At 36.6% G+C, this 17,340-nt stretch overlaps 1 protein-coding gene across 12 annotated transcripts in view; it reads left to right on the plus strand.

The window, feature by feature from the left end:
• BCAS3 (BCAS3 microtubule associated cell migration factor) overlaps positions 1 to 17,340 on the plus strand; it is a 587,541-nt gene that overhangs the window by 285,987 nt on the left and 284,214 nt on the right. For all 12 annotated transcript variants that reach the window (XM_032320065.1, XM_032320063.1, XM_032320069.1 and 9 more), the window contains 2 exons: positions 2,320 to 2,485; positions 4,619 to 4,719. In XM_032320065.1, coding sequence (XP_032175956.1) covers positions 2,320 to 2,485; positions 4,619 to 4,719 — 267 coding nt within the window. The remainder of the gene's footprint in view (positions 1 to 2,319; positions 2,486 to 4,618; positions 4,720 to 17,340) is intronic.

Genomic DNA, 17,340 nt, shown 5'->3' on the forward strand with positions numbered 1-17,340 from the left:
AGTTCTTCTTGAATAATCTTGAACCCAGTATTCTCTGAATCCATTTTTCCATTCAGTTAGCATGTTTCTCCTTAACTAGTCAAGCCTCATTAAGGACAAAGGCTATCCTCTCACTATAAATGTAAAATTAATTGCCCATCCAAATGTATTTTGCTTTGTTGATGACAGTCTACCAGTGTCCTCAACATCATTAATTCCATTCCAATCTGCATTTTTCCATTATTTTATACTTACATTTGTGACAAGCAAATTCCATGCCATTGCCTCTGAGGTGTTCTCCCTGTTTTAGAGACAAGGAGCTCGAATCCAAAAAGTTTGAATATCTTAGCTGAAAGCACTAGTTAGGGAGTGATGGCATCCGAGTTTGAATCCGGGTTTTCTAAAGCGCTGTCCTGACGTTAAGAAACAAACAAAAAACCACCACCAACACCTTCGCCATGTTATAAGTTAAAAGATAAAAACAGGCTCCTGCTCATAAATGAGTCATTTAAAAAAAAAAGATTTATTTATTTATTTGAGAGAGAGCACATGTGAAAGCAAGGGGAGAGGCAGAGGGAGAGGAAAAGAGAGAATCTCAAGCAGACTCCACACTGAGCATGGAGCCTGACACGGGGATCAATCCCATGACCCTGAGGTCACAACCTAAGCTGAAATCAAGGGTCGGACAGTCAAACTGAGCCACCCAGGCACCCCTAAGAATCATCTTTTATGGTAACCATTGCTCCTCTGAGTTTATAGAGTTGTGTTTTTTTAATCCCTGCTTCATTTGCCAAGAACAATACCTAAAATTTTTGTATAATTACTGCTTTAGTATGTTGCTCCTTATTGCTTGTGTGTAGAGGAGTGCCTGCATTCGTGGATCAGGTATATAATTTTGAATGTTAAGATTGTGCCCTTATTATTTCAGCATTATTAAAGTAGGTCACAAACTGAGTTGTTAGCGAGGCTCTTCTCTGCCCAGCTCCACAGGCTGTATTGTTCTTGGCAAAATGGCCCTGCTTTACGCTCAGTACTGGCAGTCAGACATCAGCCCTCTCCCTTGTTATCGCCTTTCTGTGACCCTTTCCTTGGAAATAGGATCTCAGGCACAGCAGGTTCCTTGCCTAAGTGGGAGAGGATACAGTAAAGTATGTAAGCCTTCCATTTTCTTATCCCATCTCTATTTTTTTGTTACCTCCTTAGTTTTAATGATGCTATCAAAATGACTTTTTGTTACTAGTTAAAACCCTCTGTGAAGCTCAATTTCAAATGCTTCTCCCTTCTGTTCTAATTACCCTTTTAACTTACTCCTCCTTTATGTCCCCCTGACTGGTCGTTAGCCATTTTCTCAAATCAGCTGTAATTGATTCCTCTGGCATGGAGATAAGGTGACCCACCCAGCATTCATGAGTCATTTTATATGCTCCTGGGTTTACTGTAAAGCCCAAGATAGAGGACTAAACCTGTTTTTGTAGTAAGGACATGTGTACTCCTTATAAAGTCATTTGATTAGAACCATATTCAGCACCTGACCTTAAAGTATGAGTGGTCTTCCTTTACCGTAGAGGCCAGTGATCCCATGGAGAGGAAAGAAGAAAGAAGATTGGGTGGAGGGAGGATGTGCATGTTTTTCATTTATTTGTTTTAATCCAGATTTTAAAAATAAAGTTTGTGATGCCTGGGTGGCTCAGTTGGTTAAGTGTCTGACTCCTGATTTTGGCTCAGGTTGTAATCTCAGGGTCGTGAGATTGAGCCCTGTGTCAAGAATCCTTGCTCAGCGGGGGGAGTCTGCTGGAGATTCTCTCCTTACCTCTCCTTCTGGCCTTCCCCTGTCCAATAAACAAATCAGTCTTTAAAAAAAAAAAATAAAGTGTTCTGAGAGAAAGCAGAGGAGAAGTTAGGCTGATTTAGGCATGCAGAGAGCCTCTCATGCAGTTGAATTGGTACATCCTGCATAACTACTTTTTTGTCCATATGTTGTTCCTTTCCAGTCAGGCCGTCCCTATCCCACCTGCTATTGTTCATTTTTTATAATGGGGAACAAATTACATGGCAGAAAAATGCAAAAGGCTGTGAAATGTTTCATTGTATTAGAATTTTGAGAATCATTTTTGAAATAAATTGCTTAAGATTTAAAAATATTTTGATTCTCATACTCATTAGCATTCACTTCTAAGAAGCAACCTTTAGGCAGGGAGCAGGCACCACATAAAACATTCCCTGCCATATTTTCTCTCAACAGCGTCAAAAATGGACGGAAAGGTCAATAACTTGTAAAAATTGCACTGTGCTCCTTTTATGCCATTATTGCAAAACGAGGATTTGTTTTTCTGTTTGTAGATCAGTCCAAACAAGTTGTAGTTGAGTCTCTCTACATCATTAGCTGCTATGGGACCTTAGTGGAGCACATGATGGAGCCACGGCCGCTCAGCACTGCCCCCAAGATTAGTGATGACACCCCACTGGAAGTGATGACCTCACCTCGAGCCAGCTGGACCCTGGTTAGGTAAAACCTCTTTCCATTGTCTTTAGCAGCTTTATTGAGGTATAAAATATTGAAAATCTACAATCTGATCAAATTTAATATATGTATACAGCTGTGAAACCATCACTGTGATCAACATTATAAGTATGTCCATCACCCCCATAGGTTTTCTTGTGCCTCTTTGCAGTCTCTCCCTCTTGCCCCTCTTCATCCCTACCTCACCCACTGAGCCCCAGGCAACCACTGCTTTCTATCATCAGAGATTAGTTTATAGTTTCTAGAATTTTATATAAATGGAATCATAGTGTGTGTGCTCTTTTTATTTTGTCTTGCTTCTTTCCACCCGGCAAAATTATTTTGATCCATCCCTATTGTTGCATGTATCAGTAATTCCTTTTTAGATTTATAATTTACATATAATACAGTTCACCCTTCTAAAGTGAATTTTCAGTACGTTGTGCACCCATCACCACAGTCAATTTTCATCACCCCCGAAAGAAACCCTATACCCATTAGCAGTCTCTCTCCATTTTCACCAAACCCTTCAGCCAATTTGCTTTCTGTCTCTTTGGATCTGCCTACTATGGACATTACATATAAATGGAATCATATAGCATATGTCCTTTTTCATCTGATTTTCTTCAGTTAGCATAATGTTTTCAAGGTCCATCCATGTTATAACATGCATCAGAACTTGATTCCTTTTTATGACCAAATAATAGCCCACTGCATGGATATGCCATGTTTTGTGTCCATTTGTTTATTCTTCTCATTTATCCATCAGTAGATGACACTTCCACTTTTTAGCTGTCATGAATTATGTTGCTGAGAACATTCATGTACAGATTTTTGTGTGATCATGTTTTCAGTTGTCTTTGTTTGCCCCTTTGAGTTACCTTGTCCTTGCATCTTTGTATTACATTTTCCAGAACTTGGGTTTTTTTTCTTTTTTTTTCTATTCCATGTATAGAGCTTTAGTGCTTCCTCTATTTCCAGTCTCATGTTCACTGAAAATAGAAAGAATATTGGAATAACCATTAAGGGGACTGGAAATGAATATAAACAGATTGGAAGGTTTCACCAAGATATAATGGCTAAACACTGTAGAAATGTTTATTAAGAATTGGAGCCCTTCTCAAAAGTACATGATCATTAGAATCTTTATAAGCAAGTGTCAAGAGGGAGAAATAAAATCTAGAATAAAACCTGTTTGACACAGTGTATAAGGGTATAAAAGAGACAGAAAAAATTTGTCCTGACAACTATTGAAGGAAACAGACAAAAATGGATATGAAAATGATCCTTCTCCTTTTGACGTTTTAAAATATTCTTATATTGATTTTTGAAGGCTCCAGCATTCTTTACTACTACTTCACTGGACTAGATTGATCTGATCAATATCTTATTTATCAAGCTATTTAGGAACAGGCAGATCTAATTAAAATTACTGCACCATCATTGTTGAAATAAATGGCTTATTTTGGAACTCAGATTCTAATTAGGTCTGTACTAAGTCAGCCATTAATTTAACTGTGTGGGGTTTTTTTTTTTTTTTTAAGATTTTATTTATTTATTTGACAGACAGATCACAAGTAGGCAGAGAGAGAGATGGAAGCAGGCTCCCCACCGAGCAGAGAGCCCAATGTGGGGCTCGATCCCAGGACCCTGAGGTCATGACCTGAGCCGAAGGCAGAGGCTTTAGCCCACTGAGCCACCCAGGCACCCCTAACTGTGTGGGGTTTTTAAAAGCACTTTTACCTGATTTATTTTATTTTAAAAAATATACACATATTCTGAGAGTAGTGAGCTCCAGCAGTTATCTGAAATTAGGTAAAATTAGAGCTACTTTATCTTGACTTTGAATAACATGCTTCCTCTCTGTCCAGTGCTTTGAATGTCTTGTCTATCCTATTGGAAGGTCTTCTGCTATTAAACCAATATCAGCTCTATGTAATTGTATGAGTCACCACCACCTTTTTTATTCTTTTTAAGCAGATGGCCTTGTATTTTAGGTTTCAGCACTCCCAACAAGTTCACTTTAATGATTACAAAGATAGTGTGAGTTTATATCAATGTCTATAAGTGGTGACAGTGATGTGATTTACATCCCATCTATTAACCTTAAATATTAATATTCTTCTGCCGTTTCCTTAGAACTCCTCAATGGAATGAATTGCAACCACCATTTAATGCAAACCACCCTCTGCTCCTTGCTGCAGATGCAGTCCAGTATTATCAGTTCTTGCTTGCTGGCCGTAAGTAGTTTCCATTGTTTTTTACCTACCATACAGTGTTTTGAGATTTATCTTAAAATGCTGACTTTTAATGCATTCATGGATATTACCACAGGTCCACAGACCATAGGCCATAAAAATCAGATTGAGGCAAGTAAGATATTTAATATAAATGTAAACCGTAAGCCTTAGTACACATTAAGTATGCCTCTGGCTGTTCATGTTCCATGGCCATGAGATGTACACCTGCAGTTATATAAGTTCATGGGGATATATCTGGTAGTCTTGAAAGTTTTTTTTTTTAAAGGAGGATACTAGGATATAATAAACTTCATAAAACTTGGTATCTGTTTCTGACATGAAAAAAAAAGCATGTTTCACTGTGAAAAGTATCAGCCAGGTTTTCTTTCTGTAGATTTTTTTTACTGGGAACAGTAAAGTAATGATTACAACCTCATTGGGTATTTATTTGTTTGTTTACTTTTATATCTAAGCCCTGACATTTATAGAAATTGATCCATATTCTTTCTTCACTTGAGAACATGTACATTGAGGTAGAAACAGCTTATTTTGTAGGGGAGGCATGGAAAGACAATTTAATATTTATTATCCAGTTTATGGTCATAGAATTAAAAATTCTTTACAATTTTAACTTAATTTTGTAGGATTGACTGGATCCTTAATTTAACTTGATGGCTGTGAGTCCTGTATGTTTTTAAGAAACTTCCTAAAAATCAACATTGACATACTTTTAATGGAGTTTTGTTGTATTGAACTTACTATCTTGCCTGGCTGTTTTAGCAGCACGAAGTGAAATAGTTCTAAAACTGTTTTATTTTATGTTTATAATGTGTTATATATTATACTGGAAACAGAAAATTTACCAACTTTATTTGAAATTTCTAAAAGTCCGTAATTGTAACTTGTAGTTGGCAGTCTTGCTCTCTTTTAAAATTGAATTCACTGATTCTTCCAGCATGGATTTACTGAGTAACTTCTCTGTGTCAGGCACTTATGAGTTAAACATGAATAGCATGTTGCTTCTGTTCTCAGTGAATTCACTAATTCGGGAGCAGGTGTTTAATAAAAAAGTAAAATAAAATGAGATAGGTATATCAGTGAACTATGAGTGCAGAATTTCATTTGCCAAAGTCCTCAGAGAGAGGTATATGTAAGTGGTTTTGGGTTCAAGAAGCAGAGTTTACAGGCACCTATAGTTGTTATTAGGTCATGGAAGCATACACTTAGTTCTTATCATTTGAATCATTGAATTAGGAAAAAATGACATTTATACAATATCAAATTTAAATCATAAGAACATATTCCCCCCTACCTCTCAACAGGGGTGAAAATAACCACTGCTATTTTTTCATTTTGAATGAGGTAGAGTTGACCCAGAATAAATCTTCGTTTGCTTTGTTTTGTTATTTTGATAATTTTGTTTTTATTGTGTCCAGTAGGCGAACAGTATATAGGCAAAAAGATACACAGAACAAAAATTAGGGCAAAAACCAAATGCAGTTCTGTACCTTAATTTTTGTGTTCTGGCAAATTAAGCTGATTGACGTTGCTTATTTCAGCAGCTCTAAACACCTTTGTCCAGTTCTCAGAATTACAGAGATCTCTAGGTGCACAGTTTAGAACCACCACTGTAGGCAGTAGCAAGCCACCAAATGTTTTCAGGCACTGGAGTGACACTGTCAGAACTGCATTTTAGAAAGGCACTCTGGCAATGTTGTAATGCGAGGTTCAGAGGAGGGGAGGGGTGTGGAGGAGGCTCAGTGATCCTGGATGAGAGGGCTTCAATTCAGTCTGTATTACGGAAAAGTCAGGACAAACCTGTGAGATGTTGCAGAGTTGGAATACAAAAGAATTAGAGATAATTTGAAAGAAAGGAGTCACTGATTATTCTATGGTTTCTAATGAAAATATGTCATATAAATGCATTTTATGTTAGACCATTCCAGATGGACTAGCCTGGGACAAGGATAAAAAGGCTGGAGTTCCAGTTTCAAATCACCTTTCAATTATTTGATAAATATAAAATATTAATAATAATATTTACTCTTATAAAGGTGTTGTTATGGTCAACGAAGGGATGGGTTTCTGTAAAAACTGTAAACATCCACCCTATACAGAAACTAACTTGAATTTAAATTTTTAAAAAAGGGGAAAAAACCTGTAAAACAGTTTAAGCATCATCTGTATCTTTGTTTCTTATCTCAAAAGTACTGATTTTCAAATAATAGACTTCAGGGACTTAATAATACCTATTCCGACAATGTGATTCTGATCATGTTGTAATATCTGCTGTGTAAGTGATCGATGTAATTAATTTGTTTTATCTTACTTTGTGAAATACCACTGATATAATTTAGTAGATCTTTAAAAAAACACCTAAGAGATAGGTAATTCTGTAATAATTTTATATTCTTTATATTGATGGCAGAGACACAGAAGTAGCCTGATTTTATTTTATTTTGATTTTAAAGATTTTACTTATTTATTTGACAGAGAGAGAGAAAGAGAGAGAGAACACAAGCAGGGAGAGTGGGAGAGGGAGAAGCAGGCTTCCCACTGAGCAGGGAGCCTGACTTGGGGCTTGATCCCAGAATCCTGGGATCATGACCCCAGCCAAAGGCAGACACCCAATGACTGAGCCACCCAATTGCCCCAGATTAGTCTGATTTTAAAGTCCCCGTTTCCTTAGATAAAGGAAGATAATTTGATTGGGAGTCCTGGACATGCCATATATTACAGGACTGAAGCAATTAAATATGCAAAAGATGGACATCTGCGTCAGAGGAGTAAAAGCCTGAAATATAATTGGTAAAAGCAATGCTAGAGCCAGTTTAGAGAAAATGTCTTTACCTGCCCATCTGTTGAGTCCTTTATGTAAGTTAGAGCTTCATTAAGAAGACATTCTTAGTACCCTTTTGCTTTGTCTCTAGTTCCTCTTACTGAAACCATTTGAAAAGATGTTGTGACCTCTTAAAACACAAGTATACCATACCTGATGCCGAGGAGTTTTTTGTTTTACTTAACCATATTGAAAATCACCTCTTACTTCTCAACGTGAAGAATTGATAAATATATTACTGGAAGTATTTTCAGATATAACCATTCGGAGTAAAACTCTAATGCTAATTTGATGTTGCAAGCATTTTCTCAGATGTTGCAAGCTTTTTTTTTTTTTTTTTTTTTTTGGTGTTGTATTTTGGATCTGTGGATCAAATGAAGCAGACTTGTACAAACTCCGGAAATGATAATAATAGTAGACAAAGCATGATGTAAATGGAAATGGGAAAGAGACTTTGTCTCAGGGAGAAGAGAGTAGGAGAGCAGGATGTTTAGCAAGGAATCCCCACTCCCCTTCCAGCCCTGTAATCATAATAAATACACTCACCGGTGGTTGATAAACAGAGTTCTACATATGTGGCAAAAGAGTAAATGGTGGGGGAAGGGAAGAGAAATCTGCCTGAAACACTAAAGACTTATCACCTAATTTAAAGTGAAGGAAGTCAAAACCAAAATTTTGTGTTTTTAGAAAAACTTTGATTTTTTAGAGAGAGAGCATGATGGGGTGTCAGGTGGGTAGGGAAGGGACAGAGTAAGCAGGCTCCTCTCCTAGCAGCAGACCCACACAGGGCTACGATCTCCTGACCCCGCGATCACAACCTGAGCCTAAATCAAGAGTAAGATGCTTAAAGAACTCAGCCACCCAAGCACCCCTAATTTTGTGTTCATAACTGTCATGATATTTCCCACCTATATTAATTGAATGGGAATGATACAAAATTAAGGCATTTTGGTTTGTCAGAAATTGAGTTATACTAGAATGTTCTTTACATTATGGAGGTGGAGATGTCGTCTTCATTATTAGGTTGAATCATAGATATTACCATTTTGAGTAAGTAAAACAGAAATAAAATATCAGCAAATTCCTATGGTTTTATTGAGTAGCTTGGTTAAATGTGCAATGTGAATGTACAGACAGTAATCTGATCTTAATGTGTAGTTCAGTAAAGGTAAATTCAAGAATCTAATATTAAAAAATTGTTTTGCTTTGGTCATAAAAAATCTCATGAATAGTATATGAAAAGATTATAGCAGAGGAGATTCATAATTTTTGTGTTAATGCTGTTTTTTCTCATTTGAAAGAAAATTACATACTATAATTACCTTTCTAAAATAGGCACTTTTTTCAGTGTATTACTTTGCCAAAAACAAAGATAAACATTAGGAGACTAACAAATGTCATCTAGCCTTGAATATGATCCCAAAATAGACAGTAACTTGTTCTTTTGTCCGCTTCAGAGCTTCCCAAATTGTAAATTAAAGATAGGGCTTAGTGAATTGACTTGGGAAAGTTTTATTTAGGGGAAAAAGAATGTTTCCTCCTTTTCTTCCAGGTAATTTGGCAGCAGCAGTATTTTTAAGTTGCTGACATTAACTGGCTTTGTTGGGGGTGGGGGTGTCAGACTTTGAATTTCTGAGGTAATCCCTGGGTATGTGAGAGGTTCCTCCCTAAACTCATGGAGTTTTCTTTGTTAAGTGGTAACAAGGGATCATTCAACAGAAACACAGCTTTGATATACAATAAAAAGGTGATCAGGAGCCATAGAACCTCTCTGTTTTACTGGGGATATAATTGTTTTCCTCTACCTTTGAAAGCATTATAGGAAAGTTGAGGAGAACCTTTGACACCATATGGAAAGGAATGAAAAACACAGAAGATGGTTAAAACATATATGTTTCAGACATGTACATTTCGGTTGGATTTAAAACTTTTTTATATGTGAAAGTAATATTTTTTTATTGGGTATTTCTTGAGGCTCCCTTTGAGACTGACCATTCCTCTGAAACAACAACAAATAATAGAATATGTAAAACAACCATTTTCAAGTCACTGGATACCAGGGAATGAAGGACAGGGTTTCTGGGAGATGGGAAACAAACGAGGCAAAAGGCTTACAACTGCCTGTAGTTATTGCCTTGCAGGAGTCTGTGGGCCACGCTGCAGTAGCAGGGGTTGGGGGTGTGTGTGTGCAAGTGGAATACAGGGAAGATGGAGCAGAGAGTCCAGTAAGACCAAGGAAGAGCACTTATCAGCAAACTATTATGAACTATTATTGTAAATAAAGTTTTACTCCAACAGCCTCGCCATTTCATTTCTCTGTTGTTTATGACTACTTTAAAATTGTAACCACAGGTTTGAGTCATCATGACCCACAAAGCCCTGTTTACTGTCTGTTAACTCCTAACCTAGAATTTGCGGGATACACCATCAGAGAGAAGGGGTCTGTACAGAATGTGAGCTCTGAAGATCTGCAGAGAGTCCACAACACAGTATTGGTGGTTGTAGGAAACTGCCGGAAGCCAAGGAAATAACCATCAGAGAGTCCTAGAGGGCACAGAGCCTGGAGCTCATACATGGTCAGGAATCGTGACACTACAGCAGTTCTTATAATTGTATTCTGTGTGTTTAAGAAGTTAAATGGAGACATGGGAAATTTTAAAGATTCACATCAAAGTTCTGGATAAGAAAGCCTAAATCTGAAAGCTGCGCTTTGTATAAGATGAGTATAAATTAGGAATTGCAGAGGAAAATATTAGTGAACTCGAAGATAGACCAAGAGAAATTATCCAAAGTGAAACACCAAAAAAACCAGTATTTTAAATAGCTTCACAGAGCTGTGGGATAATCCTATGCTTGAAATCAGAGTCTCTGAAGGAGGGGTGGTATGACAAGCGAAATGGCCCAAAAATGTCCAAATCTGATACAAACTATAAACTCACAGATCCACAAAGGTCAATAAATCTCAAACACAGGGAACTTAAAGAAAACTCTACCAAGGTATATAGTAATCAAATTGGTCAAAATCATTTAAAAAGGGAAAAATCTTAAAAGCAGCAAGAGGGAAATAAAGACGTTATATCCCAAGGCAAAAATGATAGGAATGACAGATTTAAGTACTGAAAGGAAGCACCTGTTAATCTAGATTTCTGTGCTCCTCCCCCATCCTTCAAAATGAAAGAACATTTTTTTCAGATATATGAAAGATTAAAAAATGATCAGCAATAGTCATGCTCTATATGGCATGTTAAAGGAAGTCCTTCAAGCAGAAGAAAAATGATACTAGATGGAAAGGAATGAAGAACACTGAAAATGGTTTAAAATATACAATATGGGAGGGGTTTTGGTAATGGTTTATGTCTCTTTAAAATAAAATTTACTGGGGTGCCTGTGTGGCTCAGTCGGTTAAGTGTCTGTGTTTGGCTTAGGTCATGATCTCAGTGTCTTGGGATTGAGCCCCGCATTAGGCTCTCTGGTCAGTGGGAGCCTGCTTCTCCCTCTCCTTCTGCCTGGCTCTCTGCCTACTTGTGATCTCTCTCTCTCTGTGTCAAATAAATAAAATTTTTAAAATAAAATTTACTCTTTGGGCTCCTGGGTGGCTCAGTCCGTTGAGCATCTGACTTTTGGTTTCAGCTCAGTCATGATCTCAGGGTCGTGGGATCTAGCCCCACATAAGCTGCTGTCCTCCCATGAAGGCTGTTTAAGATACCCTCCCTCTCCCTCCACCCCTTCCCAGCGTGCTGTCACTCTTAAAATTAATTAATTAGTTGTTAATACAAAAACAGTATCCATTTATTGAGGTCTTTAAAATACACATATAAATACATATACACATGAATGTGTGTATATATGTATATATATTGTGTGTGTGTATGTGTGCATAATGTATGTCAATAGTAGCATTAAGGCCGAGAGTATGGGAAATGGTACTATTGTAAGGTTTTGTTTTTGTTTTTTAATTTATTTGAGACAGAGAGAGAGAAACAGACCCCCTGCTCAGCAGGGAGCAGGAGACTCCCCACTGAGGGAGAAGCAGATTCTGCTAAGCAGGGAGTCTGATGTGGAACTCAGTCCCAGGACTCCGAGATCATGACCTGAGATGTTTCTGAGCCACCCAGGTGCCCTTTTTTAAGGTTTTTAGAATGTATATGAGTGGTATAACATGACTTGAAGGTAAACTGTGATGTGTATAACAAAATATATGTGATGTATGTAATGAAACCAAAAGCAACCAACACAAAGAAAGGAAATAAAAGGAAAACAAATAAGCAAGATGATGTAACCCTGAGCGTATCAGCACTCATATTAGTTATAAATAGTCTGAACATCCAAGAAAAAATCGCCTGGGTGGCTCAGTGGGTTAAGCCGCTGCCTTCGGCTCGGGTCATGATCTCAGGGTCCTAGGATCGAGTCCCGCATCGGGCTCTCTGCTCAGCGGGGAGCCTGCTTCCTCCTCTCTCTCTCTCTGCCTGCCTCTCTGCCTACTTGTGATCTCTCTCTGTCAAATAAATAAATAAAGTCTTTAAAAAAAAAAAGATTGTCAAATTGGATTAAAAAAAAAAACCAACTATATTGACGCTTACGAGAAACATACTTTAAATCCTGAGTTACTACATTAATATCAGACTACTTAGAATACTCTACCCAACAACGGTAGAATACACATTCTTTTCAAGTGCACAGCAAACAGTGACAAGGATAGACCATCTTCTGGGCCATCAAACATTTCTTAATAAATTGAAGAGCTATCAAGTCATACAATGTATATATTCTCTGACCACAATGGAATCAAATAAGAAATGAATAACAGGTCTTTGGAAAATCCACAAATATTTGGAAACTAAACAACATACTTCTAAATAATACATGGTTCACAGAGGAAATCAAAAGGGAAATTAGAAATTATTTTGAACTGAATGAAAACGACAACAGAACAGAGCCATATCTTAGAATACTGTTCAGGGAAAAAAGGTGGATTGCAGTATAAATACATGCAACAAATTGGATGAATCTCAAGGGCATTATGCCAAATGAAAAGGCCAATCTCAAAGGTTTGCTTACTACACATTTTAAAAACACCAAGAGTAGAAAGGATTCCATTTATATAACATTCTCAAAACGACAAAGTTAGAGAGGTGAACGACAAATTAGTTTTGACCAGGGTTTAGAGACAGAATGGAAGGGAAGGTGTTGGATGTGATTATAAAGGGTTAGGTAGATCTTTGTGGTGAAGACATAGCTCCATATCTTGATTATAGTTGAGGTTCCACAAATAAACATGCTACAAAATTGGATAGGACTCTATACAAACACACAAACAACACACATACACACCCTCACACAAATGAGTGTATATAAAACTATGTATATAAAACTGGTGAGTGAATAAAGTCTTGGATTGTACCAATGGTAATTTCCTCGTTTTGAAACTAGGTGGAGGCTATACAAGACTGTGCTGTACTATTTTGTAACTTCTCATGAATCTGTAATCATTTCAGAATAAAAACTTTAAAGAAAAATAGAAAAATATGTGGCATGGCACTACCTCAGTACTCAAGAGTAATTTTATAGGACTAAATAATACCTAATGTTATGAAAGCAATGAACTCAGCTTCCACATTCAGAAACTCGAAAAGGTAGAGCAAATTAAAGCAAAAGGAAGGACATGATAGAGATCAGGGTAGAAATAAAAACATATAAACAATAGATAAAATAGAAGTAATATAGAAAAACAAAAAAATCAGTAAAACTATAGTGTCTTGGTGGTTTTTTCCTGCTGTGATTTGTGGGAATCTTGGACTTGTGGATTTATTTTTTTCCTGAAATTTGAACTTTTTCATGCAGTTACATGTTTAAATTTTTTTTTTCTGTCACTCCCCTTTTCTCCTTTTGTGACTCCAGTTATATGTATATGGACCACCTGATATTTTCCCAGCTTACTGTTCAATTTTTAAAATTTTTTGTTCGATCTTTAAAATACTTTTCTCTCTGATTTTGTATAATTTGTATTTCTGTATGTTTAAATGCATCAAGTTTTCTACTTTGCCTAATCTGCTGTTAAATTTATTCAGCATTTTTTTCATTTCAGATATCCTATTTTTCATCCCTAGAAGTCCCAGTTGTGTCTTTTTTATGTCTTTCATTTCTTTCCTTATCATGTACGTGTTTGAACACATGGAGCATTTATTTTATAATAGCTGTTTTAGAATCCCCATGTTCTGACTTTTACCACTATGATGTTTCTTGGAGGTTTTTCTATTGATCGATTTTTTTCCTAGGTCTGGGTTGTGTTTTTCTGCTTCTTTATATACCTAATGATTTTTGATTGGATGCTGGACATTTTCAGTTTCATGTTGTTAAGTGGTAGATTGTTCTTTACTCCAAAGAAGCATTCACATTACTTGGAATAAATTTGATTCTTTCCATGCTTATTCTTAAGCCTTGCTATGGAGGGTTCAAAGTAGGCTTTTCCTTAGGCCTCATTTAGTCATTTTAGAAGATAATGTAATTCTAGTCTCTCTTATATAGCTCGTAGTGGAAATGTAAGATCATAATTATTTTTTAAACCTCAGATGCTTAAATCCTACGTATTACCTTTACATTGCATTATACCAGCTACACACTTTTACTTTTGGCACTTATTACTTTTGTCTCTAACATAAAGACAAGTAAGAAACATACATGCCAGTTTCTGTAGCACATTGTGATATGTGCTATGTTAATAGCTTGAATTAATTGGTATAGAAATTCAAAGAAGGAAGAAGTTACTTATTAGTGAGGATGGAGAGAAGTGGCTAAGGAGGTTGCATCTGTGGGATCTGGGACTCTGTGAGGTGACTGAAGAAAAGTGAGGAGGAAGGGGGTGACTGGCTTGGGCAATAGGTTATGCGATTCATTGCAACACTAAGGGAACTATGTTGCCTAGTGTAGGACAGAGAATTGGTGATCGCAGTGTGGCTTCTGTTTCGGTGCATGTTATCTATCCTGGCAGTTGTGTTCAGTAAGCTTTTAGAAATAATCTCCGAACTTCCATGTGTGTTTACAGATTTCATTTCCCTTCTGGGGCTTTTTGGGGATGTAATTGGTAATTCAAGTACACTTTCTATGAAATAATCTTATCCCAGAAAGAAACATAGAAAGAAGTGATGAAGGCCCATTATGATACCCTAGACAGCATGACATGTAAGGACGCAGTATTAATCACTCTAAAAGCTCCAACCAGAGCCTTACTTTAAAGTATTAGTGTTGGTTTGACAAAAATCTTGGTTTTATGATCCTGAAGAGAACTAAGTCATTCTGAGTTTCTTTTGAATAGCTGGGCTCTCTACTGGTATATCTGTTTTTAAAAGATGTTATTGCTTTACTAATCTCTTAGACTTCACTAGCACTTTTTAGTCTTTACATATAATGAAGTAGACAGTAACTAAAGCTGGTATTGAGATTTATCTTACCTATCAAGTATGAAAATAAGATGTCAACAATGCACTTAAGGTTGGAGTCTAGAGATTTTGATTGCTAACAAAGTTTTGTACTGCTCTCCTACCAGCAATAACCATGAGAATATAAATTGCAAATCTTTTCCTTGTAATATAAAGTCACACTTTTGAGTTTAGAATGAACTATTTGAGGATATTTTACTATTCTGTTGTTTTGTTGGTTTTACAGTACAACAGTGATAATATTTTGAATGTATTGGTACAAAGAGGAAAAAAAATTGTTGGTCTTATCTACCATGGTCATTGTCAGTGCCCCGGAAAAGCAATTAAATATGCAGCACTTCTCTGGGCTGCTCTCTTTCGAATGTCACATTAGGTTTAACTTAACATCCTGGATTGCATCGCTATTGTGGTATGTACTGAGTATGATGGAGGTACTCAACAATATTTCCTTGCATTGTCCATAATAAATATTTGCCCAAGTGTGGGTAGGGTGGAAGGGGAAGAAAGAAATGTTTTTCTCTTGTAGAGGAAACTTGTAATGCAGGACTTATTTAAAGAGTATTTATAGTCCATTGTTGGTCATTGGGTGTGTCATACTCCTCCATCCAGGTCTGAATATCTGAGTTAGTTAAGAAACCACTTCAGATTGAATTATATTTGATGATTTCTCTTAGTTATACTTAATTTTATCAACTGACACGTCCATCCATAGCAAGATAGTTTTAGTGAAATGAATGGTATTTTTCTTCAGGAGGCTAAAAGTTTAAGACGTGTTAACCATGAATTTAGCCGTATATGTCTTGTATAATTTGAGGAACATTATAAATTTAAATACCTTTTCTTCAATGAAAAGATGTTGAATGGTTAAATGAAAGTACCAGCAGCAATCGGCAAACTTCACAAATGATGGATTGAAAAGTTTGGATTAGATTACCCTTTTCCCTTCTTCCTTTTTTTTTGTCTATGGGAGCCATACTTCTTATTTATACCCAAATCTATACATGGGTCTTCACATCTATGGAATAGTTCATTGGTTTTTCTGTCCTTGCTGATTTATCGTTGAGATGTATCAACATCAGAAATCCTTTCTGTTACATTCTAATGACCTGTCTGCTCCTTTCTGAAGTAAATCTTGACTTTTCTGTAATTTGCTTTAGCATTTACTATTTGCGGCAAAAAACAGTTTACATGTCAATCCACCTTCCTTTCTTAATTGTCCTTAAAATTGAAAAAGAAACAAAAGGAAAGTTTTTATAAAGGACTGTTTTGTATTTTTAAATGTCTTTCTTTATTTTACAAAATTGTAAGTGATGCTAGTATCTTCATGTTCTTTAAGTTGTTTTATGACTTGCTTTTTTTCAGGTACAGGTGAGCGTATACATTCTTTTCTATGGATACCACCATCATTATTTCTTACTTGGCAGGTTGACTAGGATAGGACATGGATTCTGATAGATTAAAGAAAAATCATCTATGGGTCATAAAGCCACTAGTCTATGCATATCTCTGTTTCTGATGTCATTTATTGTGTCCCACCTGAGTTTAAGGTTCATATATTGAGATACTGATATCCCTGAATGTGCATTTTGTTATTTGGGTAGCAGGAATATAGGATGGAGGGAATGGGGATATCTGTTTGCCCTTTTCTTCAAAAATAAGGAGCTAGAACAGAATGATCTATGTCTGCTTACCTGCGATAATATAATGGGTTGATATTGGCAGGAGCTTGTGGTTTGATGTGCCATCACTTCCATCAGTAAGGTTAATTGCTAACAAATGACTAAATGGGAATTTAGGGGGAATGCTACAGCTGTCTGCTACGTTAGTGGTAACAGGAGTTCTGGCGCCATTTCAGGGTCGCTATTTGTGTCTGTCTATCAGAGTTAGAATACAGTTGTTTCTCTCAATTTCAGCCTTCTCTATAGAATTTCTGTCAATTGTTTGACTCCATTAAGTGTGGAGAGGAAATAAAAGCCTGAATGACCAATCCACCAGGGGCTATGGATAGACCCTTTCTTTGTCCATACTCAGAGCATTGCATTAGGTCTCATTATCCATTTATAATAAGTGACCTTTGCCCCCTGGGTCATTGAAAAATATTCAGTGTGCTTTTCTGACACATAGGGCACCTTTCTCAGCAGACACATGAAACAATGGGACGTCTGGTAGTCTGGAGGCCTCGTACACATTGCAGGTTTTAAAATACACAGCCTTGTGCCAAATCACTTTGGCTTTTTTTTTTTTTCCTCTGCTCTTGCATGGTTCATAAATGGCTAAGGGGAGTCTGATGTCTGAAAGATGAATGTGGTGTTCCTTTTCTTTCTTGTAATTAAAAAAAATTTTCCC

Source organism: Mustela erminea, chromosome 18 (assembly GCF_009829155.1).
Source record: "Mustela erminea isolate mMusErm1 chromosome 18, mMusErm1.Pri, whole genome shotgun sequence".
In the NCBI taxonomy this organism is placed as follows: domain Eukaryota; kingdom Metazoa; phylum Chordata; class Mammalia; order Carnivora; family Mustelidae; genus Mustela; species Mustela erminea.